The sequence below is a fragment of the Mus pahari genome, chromosome 5 (assembly GCF_900095145.1).
Source record: "Mus pahari chromosome 5, PAHARI_EIJ_v1.1, whole genome shotgun sequence".
In the NCBI taxonomy this organism is placed as follows: domain Eukaryota; kingdom Metazoa; phylum Chordata; class Mammalia; order Rodentia; family Muridae; genus Mus; species Mus pahari.
Genome location: NC_034594.1, coordinates 7,536,921 through 7,556,772, shown reverse-complemented (window position 1 = coordinate 7,556,772; position 19,852 = coordinate 7,536,921). Strand labels below are relative to the sequence as shown.

Here is a 19,852-nt window from a genome sequence, read left to right as displayed (position 1 = left end):
TCCCAGATTTACACTTTGTGTACAAGAAAAAATGAGATTGTTAGCTTTGTTTGTTGACTTGGAAAGGATGTAGTACCCAATTATTTTACCTAACTCTAGTTGAAATATTACCGTGAAAGCAATCTGGTGATGTGGATAACAGCGAAAGCACAGGGCGATGCTCATGGGCCTCATTCAGTCACTTGAAGGTATTAAACACCAACAGTGACTCAAGGCTAGCAGCCAAATATACTTAGATATAGAAAAGTACAAATACAGACACAATTTCTTCATAGGTCGGTCTTCTCAGACTGTCAAAACTAACTTGCACAGGGAGGTAAGTTATTTATAGTTATTTGACCAAATCTACTTTACCACAGACTTGTGGTTTAACATTAGGGCTTAGCCCACTAATGAAGAGGTGAAATTTTTCCAGCTGAGCATGGTAACAGAAAACTACAATTCTCAATTGTGCTTTCATCTAAGATTTTTTTCTCTATTAATTTTTCTCTTTTCTTTCTCTTTTTTATTTCCTTCCTTTCTTCTTTCTTGTTCTTTCTTTCTTTCTTTCTTTCTTCCTTCCTTCCTTCCTTCCTTCCTTCCTTCCTTCCTTCCTTCCTTCCTTTCTTTCTTTCTTTCTTTCTTTCTTTCTTTCTTTCTTTCTTTCTTTCTTTCTTTCTTTCCTTCTTCCTTTCTTTAAGTAAGATTTACTATGTAGTTCAAGCTGGCTTCAAACATGTTACCTTTCTGTTTAAGTGTCTTAGCCCTAAGAATAAAAATGTGAGGTGCCCAATCTCAAATGATGCGCCTGTAGCATGATGCCAACATCGACGTCTCAGGAAAAACTACAAAAAGGAGAAAGGATGTAAGACTCAACATACCAGGCTGCCCACTAAGAGGCACTCTCTTCAAGACTTAACAAGGATTCTGCACCAATAAAATCTCAACTACTTGATTTCATATCACGAGCCCCAAAGAAATAACATTAGTCAGCATACCACTACAGATATGGGAAGTTTCAGAAGGCTCACCCTTTCCTGAAATGCTTCAGATAATCAGTGACTACTAAGATGAAGAATAATAACTCTTCTAGGAATGGGCCCTTGGTAAGATTTAAACACATGTACATAACAGCAACACTAAATGGGCTCAATTTTGTGTGTGTGTGTGTGTGTGTGTGTGTATGTGTGTGTGTATAAAAATAATTATAGAAGAAAATGTAAGGAACTTTTGGGGCAGGAGAGTAGATATTAGAAATACATTTCAGATTGTTAAAATAGTAAACTAAGTATTGGGCGTGTGGACTATGAGTTGTCTACATTTAGTCATTTTCCAGCTACATTAAATGAGTCTAAATTATGCAGGTACTACTCAGAACAAGTATCAGATTTTTGAGGTTATATGTTTCTTTATTTTCTAGAAGACAACTTGTAAAATTCATATTAAATATAGCCAGTCACATCCATTTTAATTTTAAAAGCTAAAAATTATAAAAAAAATAATATTTTTTGAGAGTAAGGAAAGAGGGAAGTAATTTCAGAGTTTCAAATATACTTGAGTACGACAAAGAAAATAAGCACAGAATATAGGAAATTCAGGGAACAATGTCCTGGGATCTACTTGCCTTGGATGAATCTGCTGCTTTTCCTAATAAATTGAAAGATTTCAAGATTGTAAAGACTGTGAAATGATTAAGGGATTTTACTTACTGGCAGAAAAACTGAGAAAATCTTGGATAATATTATCTTACAATCCAGAACAATTCCTAAATAATTATGAAAAATTGAATTTTTTTTTACCTTTCAAAGAAAGAACCATAGTAATGCCCTTGCTAAATGTTTTATGGTATAAATTTTATTTTTAATGAACATAAAGAACTGGGCTTGTTGATGAAGATAATGTCAAATAAGGCATATAACTTCATGTGCTGAGAATAACAATAATAACTGTAGATTTCTCTTATCTTTAGAAATTTTATCATTGTGTTGACTATTAACCTATGAATACTTAATAAATCATTGTATTTAAAATAAATCCTTATTAAACTTCAGCAAGCATTTGCTTAATATAGTTTTGCTGCACTAAAATTCTAGATATGAGAGTCTGCAGTAAACAAATGATCATACAGAATAGCTCCCCTCCCCCATCCCATTGTCTATGTTTGCATGGAGCTGAAAGCCTTCTTTAGTTGATTCCCAGCCCCCTGCGTTGCTTTCAGCTCTAACATGCAATTGCTCCTCTATGCAGTATGTGCTACAGTTAGGAGAAACACTAGAAACTACAATACTTGTGAGGTATCATATTAACTAACTACTTTGTTTAATAAGTGATATGTGTTGCCTCTACTCAGGATTCATCATGAAGAGGCACAAGTTTATACCCATTTGATAAAATCTTAGAAATGTAACCTCATTAACCTTCTCATGAGTGATTACTACACAAGGTTATTAGAAGTTGCTGTTCTACTCTATGATTTTAAACTCTGGGCAGCACCAACTCAGGGGTAGAACAGAAACTATTTCATGTTACCAAAAGTGTACACTTTGAATTGTTAAATGTTTTGTGTTTCATATTATTGTAAATATAACTTTGTAGTACTGAATATGATGCTACATATATAAGAAAGATATAATATATTACAGTGTGGAGGGTGATGCTGGGAGACTTAAGGGCATCAATAAAATGAAGGGTAATAATTTATGTGTGCCTACAGTTATAAAATTACTTGCAGATTACTTTAATGTCTAGTGAACATAAATGTTCCTTTAAGGCAACTATACTTTTGCCACATAAGCATAAAAATTACAGAACAGGTTAACATTTGTGCTCATGTTGGCCCATGGTAAGTGTACAGGGTGATTTTTTTCCCAAGGTAGTTTCCTCCAGAGAGAAGACCTCACAGTTGCTACATCTGTTCTTGCTCGATGAGACGGTTATTATATTCACAGCAGCAGATGTTGCACCTGGAGGTTCATCGTTTACTCTCGGGGAAATTGCAGCATAGAACTAGAAGTTTTATGAAAATCAAGAATGTCACAAAATAAATGTCTGGATCCAATTTCCACAAAATGTATATGATTTAGTTTCATAAAAGTAATGTGATTATTTATTATTTTCTTTGTCTGTGTTGACCATCATTTCAACACAGACAAAGAAAGAGGATTTTAATAACCTGATATCAAGGATGAAATTATTTCTGTTTAGCCTTTCTTTCTAATTACATATTACTTGGTTGTAATCATAATTATGGTGAGGGATGACTATATTTTCATGTTTGTTGAATTGCTTCACTTTTAAGTCTCACACTTCAATATAATCATAGGATGAATCTTGTCATGGCTAAACCTTCAAACAAAAAGAAAGAAGAAATATATTGGTTAAATTAATTTTGTCTCATTAGATTATATTATCTGTCTGAAATTGCTGAGGAAATTTTAGAGAAGTCAAATTGAAACAGATTCTAAGGCTGAAAACCACTCCATGCACATTATATTAAATATAAGTCATAATTCAATATTTAATAACCACCCTAATTAAGTCACATAGTCTTTATAATCAGTTATTAGTATACAATTATTATTCAGAATCCTGGAATACAGACTTGGAGAAAGAAATCAATTTCTGCCAGGCAATGAAACACCATCAAACACACACTACCTAGTTGCAAGATACAGAAGCCCCTAGGAAAAAGATGTGCTTAAATCAAGGTGAGCATCTTCTGTCAAGAAAACAAAATAAATACTTCAGTTTTGGAGCTGCAAACTGGTCATCCTAGAGTCTAGACTCTCCTTTCCTAAGGAAGTCTAACTAAGTACATAGTACTTCCTACTCCTCGAGGCCTTCTTATGGTTTGGTTAATTTTCAATTCCTTTAATGAAGCAACTGGTAAAATTCCAGAAAGTCTATTATTAAATTTGTTCTTATTGAATCACATTACTCTCACTTATTCCATCTTCACATATTTATTTTTGAAAAATATGAGTGCAGCATAGTATTAGCATGTTTTCTCCACAGGAAAAATGATGTGCCATCTATGTATCATGCCTTATTGAGATATAGGAAAGCTTACAATCACACATATTCATAAAAAATTTTTAGATGAGTAATATTGTTATGCTCTGTGAAAAAATATGTAACAAAAATGATTTAAATACAGTGTCACAAACAATAGCATTACAGAGTTAAATGAAACATATATTTGACATAAACTTAAGGGGAATTCTACAGATTTTTCCACATAAGTTACTACATGTAATTTTAAATGACCATTTAACCTTACTGAGAATTCAAATCCTTTGAGGTCAGAAGATTAAGAATTCTTCAAAACGATCTAAATGGAGATGTTTCAAACTGCTTGTAACTGCATTTGATTCTGTGGTTGTCTTTTGAAAAGTCACCCTTCAGGGGTACTGACTGACCTCCAGTATACGTTGCACATGCTCAAAAGAACAGACTATAATGGAAGTTTTAACACAGCTATTGAGACTTAACAGAGCATTTTAGAACTTGGAAAAAATATCCCCTCTGAGAGACATATGTTCAGGGAGATAGCTGAAAACCATGGTTCGCCTGCAGATTCCTTGGCTAGGAGCCTAAGTATCTAGTCAATTTAAGGGCACAGAGTCAAGTCATACTAAAGCGTCAAATGAACAGTGCCTTCATTATCTGAAAAATACCCCCTATTAAGGAGGCGAGTGGTTTATGTATTTATTCCATTGAGTATGCATGATTTATTAGGCTTTGAAGGTTACATACCAACAAGATATGCATGGTATTATGATGGAAAGCAAAACAAAAGGGGAAAAAAGCCAGCGGACTCAAAATGTTCTATTGGTAATTTTCAAATTTGGAAGCACATTTTATCAATTTCTGCTGCAATGCTCCTGGCAGTGTGTTCAAGGATATCTGGCACCCAAAGCAACAAAGTGAATTTTACATCTGCAATATCTACTAACATCAGAAGATATCTATGTTGTGCACTGAATCTGTAATAGAAATGAAATCAGTCGTGCTACTGAACTGGAGTCGCTGGAACAAAAGTCAGATCTTAAATCTGAAACTAGAACACTCCTCTGGAGTATTAAATATTCACAGTCCAAAACGGAAGCAGATAATGAGCTATTTAATATGATATTTTTTGTCCTCTTAAAAAAGGGAATTAAAATAAATTTGATAATACTATGTAGAACCCACAAACGGCCCAATGAGAATTTTGTAAAGGGCGCACGTGTGTGTGGAGGACAGAGGACAACTTGTTGGTCGTGGTTCTCTCCTTCCTTCTGTTATGGAGGTTTCAGATATCTAACCTAGGTGGCCAGGCTTAGAGGAAGGTGCCTTTATTTACTAAACCATCTGCCTGGTCCCCAGTTTATTTTTCGATATAAGAAGTCCAATATAAACCAAGTAAATTTCATAGCACACTCTACGAAAAAGAGCTGAAATGTCTTATCCAAATATAAGTTCAAAGTAATTGAGGGGTTTAACTATTTTTCCATGCATTGTGTAAGAAAATATTTCCACATGTGTTTTATCCTTATAAGAACATCAAGTTTTTTAAAATTTTTCATTTCTGTCACTTACCAGTTGGTTTTTCTCTTCTACTAGATAATTAGGTCAAGATGAAGATATTTTCAACACCTGAAATGATAGAAGTCAAAAGGCAAGGTATCTTTGCTGGTTAGTTATGTTAACTTGATAACAATCTAAACTCAGGGGTGGGGAGAGCGCGGGACAAAGGGAAGCGAAGCCAGAACCCTGGGCGCCTTCTAGGCCCGCGGCATCTCAGATTCGTTCTTAAGGAACTGAGAATTAAATCTTCCAAAATGTCAAAAAGACCATCTTATGCCCCACCTACCACCCCAGCTCCTGCAACACAAATACCCAGCACACCAGGGTTTGTGGAATACATTCCATACAGTCATTTCGCCTACAACAACTACAGGCTGGGAGGGAACCTGGGCACCAACAGCCGGGTCACAGCATCCTATGGCATTACGATTCCAACGCCTCCAAAGCCACCAGATAAGCCGCTGATGCCCTACATGAGGTACAGCAGAAAGGTCTGGGACCAGGTAAAGGCTTCCAACCCTGACCTAAAGTTGTGGGAGATTGGCAAGATTATTGGTGTCATGTGGCAAGATCTCACTGATGAAGAGAAGCAAGAATATTTAAACAAATACGAAGCCGAAAAGATAGAGTACAATGAGCCTGTGAAGGCCTACCATAATTCCCCTGTGTACTTTGCCTATGTTAATGCAAAAAGTCATGCGAAAGCTGCGTTAGAGGAAGAACGTCGACAGAGACAGTCTCGCATGGAGAAAGGAGAACCTTATTTGAGCATTCAGCCTGCTGAGGAACCAGATGATGATGATGATGATGATGATGATGATGATGATGATGATGATGATGATGATGATGATGGTGATGACTTTTCAATGAAGCACACAGTCACTGCCCTTTTCCAGAGAAACCACAGTTTCATCTGTGAGATCCACACTGAGAGTGGTACCTGATGTGCGGTCGATTGTCACAACAGCTAGAATGCAGGTCCTCAAGTGACAGGTCCAGTCTTTAGTGGTTCATCAGCGGAAACTAGAAGCTGAGCTCCTTCAGATAGAGGAACGGCACCAGGAAAAGGAGAGGAAGTTCCTGGAAAACACAGACTCCTTTAACAAAGAACCTAAAAGGTTATGTGGTCTGGAGGTGGAAGTAGACATGGGGAAGATTGCAGCTGAGATCGCACAGGCAGAAGAACAGGCCCGCAAAAGGCAGGAGGAGAGGGAGAAGGAGGCAGCAGAGCAGGCTGAGCACAGGCCGAGCAGCATCGCCCCTGAGGAAGAGCAAGTGGCGAACAAAGCAAAGAAGGATGAGGAGAACATCCCGATAGAGACAGAGGAGACACACCTTGAAGGCACGGTGGAGAGGCAGCAGAATGGTGAAGAAGGCATGGCTACTCCCGAGGACAAGGAGAATGGGAAGGAAGGGAGGGTTAGGGTTAGGGTTAGGGGTAGGGTTAGGGTTAGGGTTAGGGTTAGGGTTAGGGTTAGGGTTAGGGTTAGGGTTAGGGTTAGGGTTTACCCATGGAGGGAGTTACAGAGACTAAGTGTGGAGCTGAGATGGAAGGACCATCCAGAGACTGCCCCACCCTGGGATCCACCCCATAAACAATCACCAAACCCAGTCACTAGGCAGATGCCAACAAGAGCATGCTGACAGGAGCCTGATATAGCTGTCTCACACAAGGCTCTGCCAGTGCCTGGCAAATACAGAAGTGGATGCTCACAGTCATACATTGGATAGAGCACAAGGTCCCCAATGAAGGAGCCAGAGAAATACCCAGGGAGCTGAAGGGNACTGAAGCCCCATAGGAGGAACATCAATATGAACTAACCAGTACCCCCAGAGCTCTTTGGAACTATACCACCAATCAAAGAAAACACATAGTGGAACTTGTGTCTCTAGCTATATATGTAGCAGAGGATGGCCTAGTCAGTCATCAACGGGAGGAGAGGCCCTTGGTCCTGTGAAGGTTCTATGCTCCAGTATAGGGGAATGCCAGGACCAGGAATGGAAATAATTTGGTTGGGGAGCAGAGGGAGGGGGGGAGTGGATAGGGGATTTTCATAGGGGAAACTAAGAAAGTGAATAACATTTGAAATGTAATAAAAAGTTAACAGGAAAAATAAATAAATAAAATAACATGAGGGATGAATCATGGTTTCATTTTTATCCACTTTATTTTAACATATCTGTGGTATTTTTGAATATAATAATTTATTTACTTTTAAACACACTACTATTGCTTCTTTGCATATTAATTTTTAAAAATTTTACCGTAATAATTTGTATTTGACAAGAAAACCTGCAAGATTTCATTTTAATTCTATGAATTACGAATTTAACATTTTAATTTTGCTGTGTAGTATTTGGTAAGAACAATATCTATGCTTCTTGGTCAAATTGTTAGAGAGATATCATACATTTTAGGAGAATAAAGGTTTTTAAATATAATATTTTATTTAAAAAAATCCATGTGCCGGGGCTGGTGAGACGGCTCAGTGGGTAAGAGCACCCGACCCGACTGTTCTTCCGAAGGTCCCGAGTTCAAATCCCAGCAACCACATGGTGGCTCACAACCATCTGTAACAAGATCTGACGCCCTCTTCTGGAGTGTCTGAAGACAGCTACAGTGTACTTACATATAATAAATAAATAAATCTTAAAAAAAAAATCCATGTGCCTTTTCGAAATAACATACTTCTTTTTAAATGATGCTCTGTTAAAATGTAGTTTTCGTTTTATGTATAACAAATATATCAAACACCATGTCTCAAGAAATAACTATCATCAATATAAATATAATCTGATATAAATGTAATATAATATGCAATCTTATGGGCAAGAAAGCAAAGATTATAACTCTGAATCTCACAGTCAGAAAACGCAGAGTCACCATGATACAATGGTAGTAGGACCCTATTGCTGAAGAGATCACATTCTTATGTCATCAAACATGGAGAAATTGGGCTAATGCTCAACTAGAAGCATACTGACTCACAGTCACAGTTCCAGAAGATACTATGGACACTACTAGAAGAGAAAAGTCATCATCTACCTCGTCCAGCTAAGAAACGTGTGAGGTACACTAAGTACCTTCCCGAAAGAGATGCCCACTCGTTGCATAGTAGCACAAGTGCTCTGGGAGTCAACTTGCAGTTAGGTTTAAGGCTGATTTCTTGATGTGGAATCAATATCTGACACTGTTAATCAGGCCAGGACCCTGAGAATAGATAGGGCATAGGAAAATTTGCTACAAATATTCTGCTAAATATACATAACAGTATAAGAGCTCCTAATAACATGTTTCTATTCTCATAAGTCAGTGTATCACTGAATCATCATCAGAGGGGCACCTTGCAGAAGATGGTAATTAACAAACTGGCGCACACTGGGCAACATTCAGAGTGAGACATTTGAAAGACTCACCTAAATGTGTGTCTTTAACACAGTCTTCCCTCAAGGCTCTAAGATCTGTGAGAGGAGACACAAAAAACATGGAAGAGGTAGAAAATGACTCCAAGGAAATAGCATATTCTGGATACAACAGAAATCACAAAGAATGTGTTATCACACTCAAGAACTGCACAAGTTCAAATCAGAAAAAAAAAATTAGCATGAAAAAGTAGAAGTGGGCACAAATTGCTATCTCTAACCAAAAAGCTGTTTGCTGAGACAGGAAAAAAAAATCAGTTTTGTTCAATGGAATTGTGTTGGGTATATCAACCTCACCACAGGGCAGGTTACCTCCTCAGGAATAATTGGCCAGCACATAATGGAGTTCATAATTTGTTTTGTATTATTCAGTTCTCTCTCTCTCTCTCTCTCTCTCTCTCTCTCTCTCTCTCTCTCTCTCTCGTGTGTGTGTGTGTGTGTGTGTGTGTGTGTGTGTGTGTGTATGCTTTTATTATTTGCTTTGGTTTTGCTTTTTAATTTGAGAGATAGAAAAGCTATGAAATGGGCTGACAGTGGTGAAAGGAATCTGAGAGCAGTCAGAGTCAGGAAAGTGAAAGGAATATCACCAAAACACACGATATGAGAATATTTAAAATGAACTTTAAATATGAGGAAATGATAGCGTTTGAATTCATTGGACCAGGATGCCCATGCCTAGAAATCTGTCTGCAAATGAATGAAGCTAAATTGTGTACATCACAGTATACCCAGACGTGATCGCAAATAGAATAAAAAACTTAAACATGAACTCGGAAACCATAAAATACTCAGAAAAAACAGAATTTGAAAAGGTCCTTACCATTGGTTATGGCAAAGCTTATTTCTTTTAGGTTATTAGAAAAATTCAAACAAAACTCAAATAGAAGAAAAAGTAAACAACAAAGTAAAAACACTTCTACTAAACAACAACAAAATTAATAAATGAACAGGTGGCCTATGAAATAGGGAAGAAACATTTACAAATAATGTTTAATAAGAAATTAATATAGTGGTTCTCAACTTGTGGGTGGTGAGCCCTTTAGCAGTTCTTTCATAGGGGTTGCCTAGCACCATTAGAAAACTCAGAGAGTTACATTATGATTCATAACAGTAACAAAATCTCAGATATAAAGTAGCATCAAAAGAATTTTGTGGTTGGGGTCACAACAAAATGAAGGACTGAAAAAATATGCAGCATTAAGAATGTTACTAATCACTTGATTAATATGTGAATCGCATAAGGAAGTTCTTGTCATATAGGTTTTTCAGTTGCTTGGTTAGTATTACACCATGATATTTTATATTACTTGTAACTATTTGTCTAATTTCATTCTATTTATTAATATTATTCCATTTATCATTTGTATAAAGGAAGGCTACTAATTTTGGGGGGGGTAATCTTATATCAAGAAAATTTACTGATACTGTTCATCAGCTGTGGGAGTTCTCTGGTAGAATTTTTGGGTTCACCACTAGATGAGCAGCGTTCCCCCAGTACACATTTCTCACCACACTGTTCTATAAATTGGACACCTACAGCATCAGGTTTTGGAAAGCATGAATTAAAACTATAAAACCAGGAGCCAAAGTCAAACTTATTATTCATAAGATGATTATCTTGACTTTTTTATCTCATAAGTGGAATACAGACTAGCCTTTATTATTCTATTTTGTAGGGTGGAGTTCTTTAATTTGATTTACTTCCCTGACTTTTTCTATAATTTCTACTTAGATACAAGAACTGTCAGTTGTTATTTGCATGCATATCACTCATTTGTTGTTATTTAATCAAGTGTTACCTTGCTCTCACATGTTCACATTCTGAATGTAATTATGTCCACACAAACATAAGCTTATTAGCACAAATAATTCTACTGTACTCTGAAATGTGAACATATATCAATTTATTTTTGAAGACTGAGATTAATATGAATTTTAAATCTTAACCTAGAATTAAAATCAGAATATTTTAGAGTTCATTGTTTAACAGCAAATGAAGCAAGTCCTTGAAGCTAATGATTGCAAAGTACTCATTTACAACTAATTTAATTATTGATTAACACTGCTTTGAGGTAAAATAAAATTTATGCATAATAAATTTCTTTCTCTAAATTTATTTTAGGTTTCCATATGTTCTTAAGTGGTCATTTGAAGGTAGAAAAATGAGCTAAAACTTATTTTGTTCTACTTATTAAATGCTGTTAAAAGTCAGCAATTATTAAAGGTTTTAATAACATTCTAGATACCATACTAAAAATGAGTTTTAGCAAATAAAGTTACGTAAACTACGCAATTATTCAATTAGTATATGATGGCTTCACAGTATTTGTATTGGGAAAAGAAGATTATAACTTTCCATAATAATCTTCGTATTTTAGAACTTGTTTTATTGTAGAATACATGCATAAGTTTTGTCTCCGATGCTTATTTGATGTATTGCATAAACTAGCAGTAGACAATCAGAAAATGTATTGATACTAAGGAAAAGTGGACTTCTGACAAAACTGAAGTATTCATAAATTTATTGATATAAGACTACATATGCGAGCTGGGTGTGGTGGCACATGCCTTTAATTCCAGCACTTGGTGGGCAGAGGCAGGCGGATTTCTGAGTTCAAGGCCAGCCTGTTCTACAAAGTGAGTTCCAGGACAGCCAGGGCTACACAGAGAAACCCTGTCTTAAAAACCAAAAAAAAAAAAAAAACCAAAAAAAAGACTCTATATTCTGGAATGTCTTGCTTCCTTATATGTGAAATATATACACATATATGCATATATATATGTTTTGCCTATTGACATTCGTTTCATTTATTTATTTGGCGTATTTATTTACATATTTAAGACGAAGTCTCGCTCTGCAGCTCTTGCAGCTCTGATTCCTTTGGTAGACCAGGCCAGTCTTAAGCTCACCAGTTTGGCCTCTAGAGTTCTGAGATCAAAGGCATGAGTAACGAAGCAAGTCTAAGCAGCACATTTTGATATTTAAATTAGCATTTTAGATTATATTAAATAAGATACTTAAAATAAGCATTATTCTGCTCATAATTTATGGCAAATATTTCAAGCTAAGTAAGCTTTCAGTTTAATAGCAAATACATAAATTAAGATGGGGACTTACAAGTCTTGAATCTAGATATAAGAAATTCTAGATATTTAACAAGAATGTGTAGGAATTGTCTAAAAATATCTCACAGCTTATTTTTATTTATTTTTCTCTGTAATATTTCAACATTGAACAAAATCAATATTTCAATCCTGTTTAAAAATAGCACCTTGCTTATTGGGCTTCAGTCCCTTTCATAAATATGTATGGCATTTTGAAATGATAAATTCATGTATTACACAAATTTTAACATGATAGTTGCAAAATATTCAAAGTCAATTTTCATCTAGCAATATGAACTTGTTGGGATTTTAGGATCTGGTAAACCTCCATTAGAAGACATTCACAATCCCTACAAGTCCTGGTATGATACACAGATGTCTGCAGTGCACCGTCTTCTCCACATCCCACAGAGTCTGTTTTAATTTATGGAAATTTCCCAATGCCTCTAGGCATGTCCACAGAATAGAAAACAAATCAAAATAAATGTTTATTTTTAGCCAAGGAAATACTTAGCCAATTTTATCTCTTTTGCTTATTCGACTAAATATAAATCATCTTAACATAAACTTTCAAAGTAAGAAGACAATATTTCTGTTCATGAACAGAATTTAGTAAAACATTAATTTCAAAATGCCTGGAAATTAACTGACATTTAATAAAGGTGGATAAAATAGGAGAAATATAAATGAGTGATAAGAATAGCTAAGAAAGAAGAATATTAGCCGCAAATGTAGGAAAACTTTACCTTAGTGAATAGTTCCAGAGATTGATTGTGCGTGACCTGATTAGTGATCTGGTGTCTGTTTTATCCCACATCTATCAAAAACTTCCTGCCTGATTCTAGGAAGTTGGTCGATAAAGGATGTCCTTGAACAGCCTACTTCCTTCAATTTGCTGGTGCTTTTAGTTTCTTAGCTTCTATGCAAACCTCCACCACATGGTCCTACTTATGTTCTGCTTCTCTTCAGACCCAAACAATATTAAGGGACTGTGGACTGAATCTTGTGAAATCATGGATCATTATAGCTCTCTACTTCATGTGCTGTTTTTGTCAGATAATTGGTCACTGTGATGCAAATGTTGCATTTAATTGCAGGAGGAGCAGGGACTTGAATGAGAAACTGAAGAGATGGCATGATAGAGCCTCTAGAGAAGGTGACTATGTATGGATTTATTTTAATGAAGAACACGTGAAGAGTCTAAGAAATAAGGGAAAATATTACTGGTTGCTAGGCTGGAACCCCTGCTCATCCGCTGTACAAGCTGGGAAACCTCATCTGCCCTCCCTCTGCCAAACCCTGCTCACACACAACAAATCGTCAACCCTGGACTCTGAGTTTCAGACAACTCACCTAAGAGTGCCCGTCCAGGGGCTCAGTTTCTGACCATGAATGAATACCATCCTAGCTCCTAGCTGGCATGTCATCATTCCTTGACTAAACTCTATAAAACCCCTTTGCTTCAGCCTGGATGTGTGACTTTACTGACTTTCACCTGTGAGATAGGTGAACCCACCCTACATCTGCCTCCTAATAAACCTAATTTTATCTACTTTCAGTATGGTATAATCTGGCCTATGTCTGCATCACCAAGGAAGTTAAAATGCTGATCACAGTTAAAGAGAGATACAAGTATATTGGTTCAAGGAATTTCTTTTAAAAAATAGTCTGATAAAGATGACCAAAACCACATCATTCCTTGGAGAATTAATGGTGACCTTGGGAAGACATACACAGACTATACTAGGGATGACCAGGAATAATCATAGAAATTCCTTCTGGCTCTCTTTTTCTAATTATTACCGAATTGTTTTGTATTATCAACAATAAAGTTACCCAGCGGTGTGTGCATATATATGCTTAATGTGTATATATTTAAGCTATACAAAAAAAAAATCCTCAAAAGCTGCATTTCATGTATTTTGAATGATTGCCAAGGATAAGTTAATTAGCATATCCATGACCTCAACTAACTATCTTTGGTTGATTGATTGTGTGCATGAACAAGTGAATATTAACATGTATGGGCACAAGAGTACTTCAGATGTAGTATCTAAGCAATTATAAATATGAAATGTTATTAATTTACAACATATTGTTATCATTATCATAAAAAAATGACGCACCACTCATTATTCATTTTACTATTAAATGTTACTGCCTTTAATCAATATAAACCAATAACCTCTTTAATGGTAATCAGTCTACAAGTGAAATCATGAACTCTTTATGTTTCTGTGTCTGTCACTTAATCTCAATTAATGTTTTTCAGTTGTTGTCTGTGTTGACTAATTGCAGTGATTATTATTTTTGGAAGTAAAGGGAATGATTGTACATTTTATGTAGGAACCTACATTACTTAAAAACATTTAACCTGGGATTACCAAGTGATGAAGTAATTCTACTTTTCAGTAAATTTGTAAAGGTTCAGCATCTTAAAACCCGTGCATGCTTTTCATGTTTGTAATCATTGCCCACAGCAGCCAAGACATAGCTAAGAATTGTATAGACCTCTTTGTACTATCATTGCTGAGTGCACCCTAAGGTGTAGACATCTAATAATCCTGATCAAAGGTGCGATTTGGAGTAAGACAATACTTGTAATTAGTTATCACTGCCCTGACACTTATGTGTCCTGATAGTCTTTCTCCTTTAACTGAATCATTCTTGAACATTTTGAAATTATAATTCAACAGTGGAAATAAATATAAAAGTAAGATTTTTCAATGTAGTCAACTTCTTTTGCACATTATGACATAATATTGTTCTGCTAACTGTGATCCTAAGGGCCAAATTATCAGAGTTTAGCCAAACAGATAGTCACAAAATAGATATGGATACATGATATAGAGATAGAGAGATGTAGAGATGTAGATTATAGAGATAGAGATAGAGGTAGAGAGATATAGGGACAAATACAGATATTTATATATAGAGAGAGATATAGAGATATATTGATATACATACATATGTATCAAAATTATTTCTAGTAGGTGCTCAAAACTTATTTTAAAGTGTTTTGTAATTTTTGTGAATTTTATACATATATACAATAAAATATGATCATATTTCTGCCCATTTTCCCTCCAAATCCTCTCTGTACTCTGTCCAACATGCCGACACTGAACTTCATGTCTTCTTTTGTGCTTTGATAACTCATTATGTCCAGTTAGTGTTGCACATATGTGCATGTGTTGATGTGTGGAGGTCATGTACTGGAGCATGAAGCCTACCATTGGTCAATCCCCCCCCCTTTCTCTCCATATATATATGTATACACACACACACACACACACACACACACACACACAGATTCCTTCTAAATCAGCATTTATGCATTGTCAATAACTCATAGTAAGTGAGAGGACCTGGAGATTATTTACCTAATCTGTGCTAGAATTTGGCTAACTTCATATTGGTTTTATCTAGTTAACCTGAAGAGAAATTTTCTGGCTTATTTGGATACTTAGTTGTGTTATGTGATATTTTTCTGGAAACTGTCTAATGAATGGGTATTTTTGCTGCAGCAGATGTGTCATGCTGTGCCTAGAAATGTTTATGAACCCAAAAAGAGCACCAATGTCCTGAGTCTGATGTAATCAAACTAGGGTCTCTTTATTACAACCTGGCAGTTTGTACCCACCATCACCTACTCACCACTGACCCATAGGAGAGTTTGGTTAAGCAGCACTGAACCCTCATTGGGACAGGGTTTTATAGAAATATGGGAGCAAGGGAGGGGTTTCCAGCCTGCCAAACATCTTATAGAATGACTATTATAAGCTAACAGGTGGGTGTTCTGAAGTAACAATAACAAATGGTCTGAAAGTACATCTGAAACAATCAGACTAATCTTTGATTGACAGTTGCTAGGAAGTAGCTAGGGAGTATCTCAAGGACAGGCCATGGGATCCTTCTGGTATTTTGGTGCAATTTGGATTCAGATGCACATCAAGTTCTCAGGTGCTATTTTTTTTTTCCTTTCAAGATATGAGACTGGTTTGAAGATGGAGTAGGTTTGGCTTCTCAGTGGGAGGATGTTTTGCTGAGAACAGACACGTGGCATTATTTTCTAGAGGCTGCCTGAAAAGGGGCATGTGATGTTTCACTATAGCAGTAGCTTAGGAGAACATGTGATGTTTGGAAAGAGTATAAATATAACCCAGCAGACAGTGGAAAATGCTGTTATTGGTCTGCCTTGCCACACTTTGCTGATCATATTTGCCATGACTTCCTAGAGAGATACGCACCGACCAACTTCTGTTGGTGTTCTGGCAGATTCTGTTGGTGTTCTGGCAGATTCTGTTGGTGTTCTGGCAGATTCTGTTGGTGTTCTGGCAGATTCTGTTGGTGTTCTGGCAGATTCTTGCTGCTTCCACAGACTCAGGCCAATTAGCAAAGCCTCGAGGGTCTTCTGGACCATTGATGATTCAGGAATGGTTTGCAAATGGATAGAGCTACCTTTGCTGACTCACGTGAACTAAACTGTTGCTACCCTGACAATGCAGATTGGATTTGCCCCAAAGAACTATTTCTAAACAGGTCTAAATCCTCCTTTGCCCTATTAACCTGTCTTTTCCACTACCTCTTTTGGGTGGTGGGCTAGAAGGGAAGCTAAAACATTTAAGAACACTAATTAAAGTAGGTTTTGAAAATTATGAGCCTATATTAACCAAAAATGCTTACTTTGTAATAACATTAGCCATATTATTTCCCAAAGAGACATTTTAACAATACTTCTTATCCTCTGACTTTTATATTCTTTTGACAATTCTTACACTATGTTTGCTGAGCCCTTATGGTGGTAAGGTTCATATAAATGTCTCATTTAGCTACTGGGACCAAGTCTCTTCTTGACACTGTAACAATGTTTGCATCACTTAATTAACTACTTTCTACTTCAAAAGACAAAACACCCCCAAACCTGAGGCTCATAGAACATTTTAGAAGTTAAGATTCTATTTTTAATAAAAATTGCAATTTACAATATTTTGTAAACTGATTGTTGATATCTGATTCAGGAGTGCAGTCTCAAAATACCTAGAAAATGGATTGATAATTTCAATTTCACGCATGAAAATACATAATTGTTACTTTCTTTGCAGATAAAATTCTACCTGTAAATACAATAGGCTATTTTTAGTTATATTTTTGTATTTCTTCTTTTGGCTTTTTTTTTTGAGATTATAATATTATAATTACATTATTTTCCCTTTCCTATTCCCCCTCACAGCCTTTTTATATGCCCCTTTTGCTCACATTAAAATTCATAGCTTTGTTCATTAATTGATGTTTCCTATACATATAGACATATAGACATATAGACATATAAACATATAGACATAGACATATAGACATATAGACATATAAGCTTATAGACGCATATATGCGTATATGCATATATGCACATACACATATACACATATACACATGTATACATATATACATATATATGCATATACACATATACGCATATATGCACGTATGCATATATGCATATACACACATACACATATATAAATGTATACATGTATACTATACATATATATACATATATACATATACACATATACATATATACATATATGTTACTAAATACAACATTCTCAGTCTATATAATGTTATTCATGGTTATGTTTTCAAGCTTTGTCATTTGTTGTTGGATAATCGTATCCCTTTTCAATCTTATAAAGCCTTATCTTATGAGATTGTGATGTCGAAGGTGAGTGACCACCATCCCAGACCAATCAGGACTATATAGTGATAATAATTTCAGAAAGAAATGAAGGGACAGGGTTGAGAATGATTTTTTCCACTAAATTCAAAATCACAATAATGTGAATATCTTGAAATAGAGAGTTTTTTTTTTTTTTTACAATTATCACATAATTATACCTAGGATATTCTATACCTAGGATATTCTTTGAAATTAGTTGTATAAAATATCAATTTGTTCAAGTGCCCCTGATTAACAAAGATTAAAGAAAGAAGAAGAAGAAAGAGATAAGGAATTAGGCATTTAAGGAAGGAAGGGGGACAAGAAAGAATAGGGACAGGAAAGATATAGAAAGGAATAGGTGGTGGTGAGGAGACATACTTGGAAAGGAAAGAGGAAAGGGGAGGGGAAGAGAAAGAAGGGCAGGAGAGGGGAGGAAAGGGAATGAGAAGGTAAAAGTTAAAAAAAAAAAAGGAAAAGGACAAAAGTCTATGTGACTATACGCTCTTGGAAAGTGTTTGGAGAAAGAAAATGTTTTAGTATCTGAATGACACATAGTCTCAACTTAACCTCTCTTCTTTACAAAGGCACTCCACATTAAAAGCTTCATTTCCTTGACTTTGCTCCATAGCATTCAGAAATCCTTTTGGTCTCTTAGTTTTCCAATGCAACCTTGATAATAAACACTGATGTCATAAAATTACAATGCAGATAGTTTACAGTTTTGCAGTTTGCCCCTTGTTTACGCATCCCAGTTGGCTACAGTGAGCGTCATCAGGTTGTAATGCCTTTTAGAGGCTTTAAGCAAGAATAAGCTCTTTTAATTTTTCTGATTTTTTTTAGAACTTGCCCACAATCTTTGGCTTGTGATCCTATTCACACTGCTTCCAAAGCAACAAACAGTGATCCAAGTTGAATACCAGGGCCCTCCTTTCCCCCCATCCATTATCCCCTTTTAAATACTGTTGTAATAATACTGGGCAAATGTTGTGGATGGGCCTGGTAATGTTTGTATTTTAATGCTAATTCTGCTCTCCTGGGAGGGGTTGCAGACGAGGAGTGAATCACATACTAAGGTCCCTAATGAATAAAAGAGCCAATCACTGGGCAAGTATGCAGGACTTCTGTATTGGACAGAGAAAGATAAGGAGAGGGTTGGAGGCCTGTTGGAATGGGAATAGCATAAGGTCAAGATGTAGCTGCTAGAGTTTCCTGGTATCATGGCTGATCCATCAGGATTCACCTCCTAAGGAATCAGATTTAATAACGCTTATAAGATTGGGTTTTATTTGCTGCTCCCAGTGATTGAGTTACCATTGTTTCTGAGCTAAGTTTGTGTGGTTTTTTTTTTTTTTTCTTCTCACAGTGATTGGCCTGGGTTCCAGAGAAAAAGGTACTGCTGCAAAGCATGAGTTTGCCTGATGTGTACCACAAAGGCCACTGGGGCTTTGAAGCATTGGGCTGGCCTGGTAGCAACCTGCAACTGGGAACCTAGAGAGCTTGGTAGAGAGATTTTGGAGTTCTGAGTCAGAGTCTCCACAAGATAATAACAGGTCAGCTATTGCCTGACAGTGTAGCACAGGAACTTGCCATTCATTTTTAATATTTCCCGCAACCAACCCACCCAAAAATTTCACCATGCACTCTCTATTAAATCTCCCTCTTATATTTTATGTTAATTTCCTTTTATGATCTGACAATTTTGTGTTTAAAGGTTAGTATGTGTAAATGAGCAGCTATGTTCTGCATAGTTCATTTCCCCCCTTTGTTATGTTATATTTTACTAATATTCTTCATCAAGCTTTAACCTAACAGGCCTTTCTATTAGAGCAAGAGATAGGTTGATTCTTAATTAGGAGACTTAGTCCAATATATACTTATATATATGTATGTATGTATTACACAGTCAGAGTCAATCAAATATCTGATATAATCCCATTTAAACAGATAAAACTCTCATAAGAAATGGTCATCTCACCTACTAATTTATTATATACAAAGATATTATTATAAATAATATTTATAAACACATTCAAAACATCTAGGTAAAATGAAGAGAAG

At 35.9% G+C, this 19,852-nt stretch overlaps 1 protein-coding gene across 1 annotated transcript; it reads left to right on the top strand.

Moving 5' to 3' along the window:
• The first annotated feature begins 5,765 nt into the window (after positions 1-5,765).
• On the top strand, positions 5,766-18,661 carry LOC110321359 (SWI/SNF-related matrix-associated actin-dependent regulator of chromatin subfamily E member 1-like). The gene is given in 5 exon segments (XM_021197581.2): positions 5,766-6,478; positions 6,480-6,966; positions 16,314-16,514; positions 17,720-17,797; positions 18,635-18,661. Coding segments are annotated over 5 exon segments (1,470 nt in total). The 5' UTR covers positions 5,766-5,801.
• Positions 18,662-19,852: the final 1,191 nt, after the last annotated feature.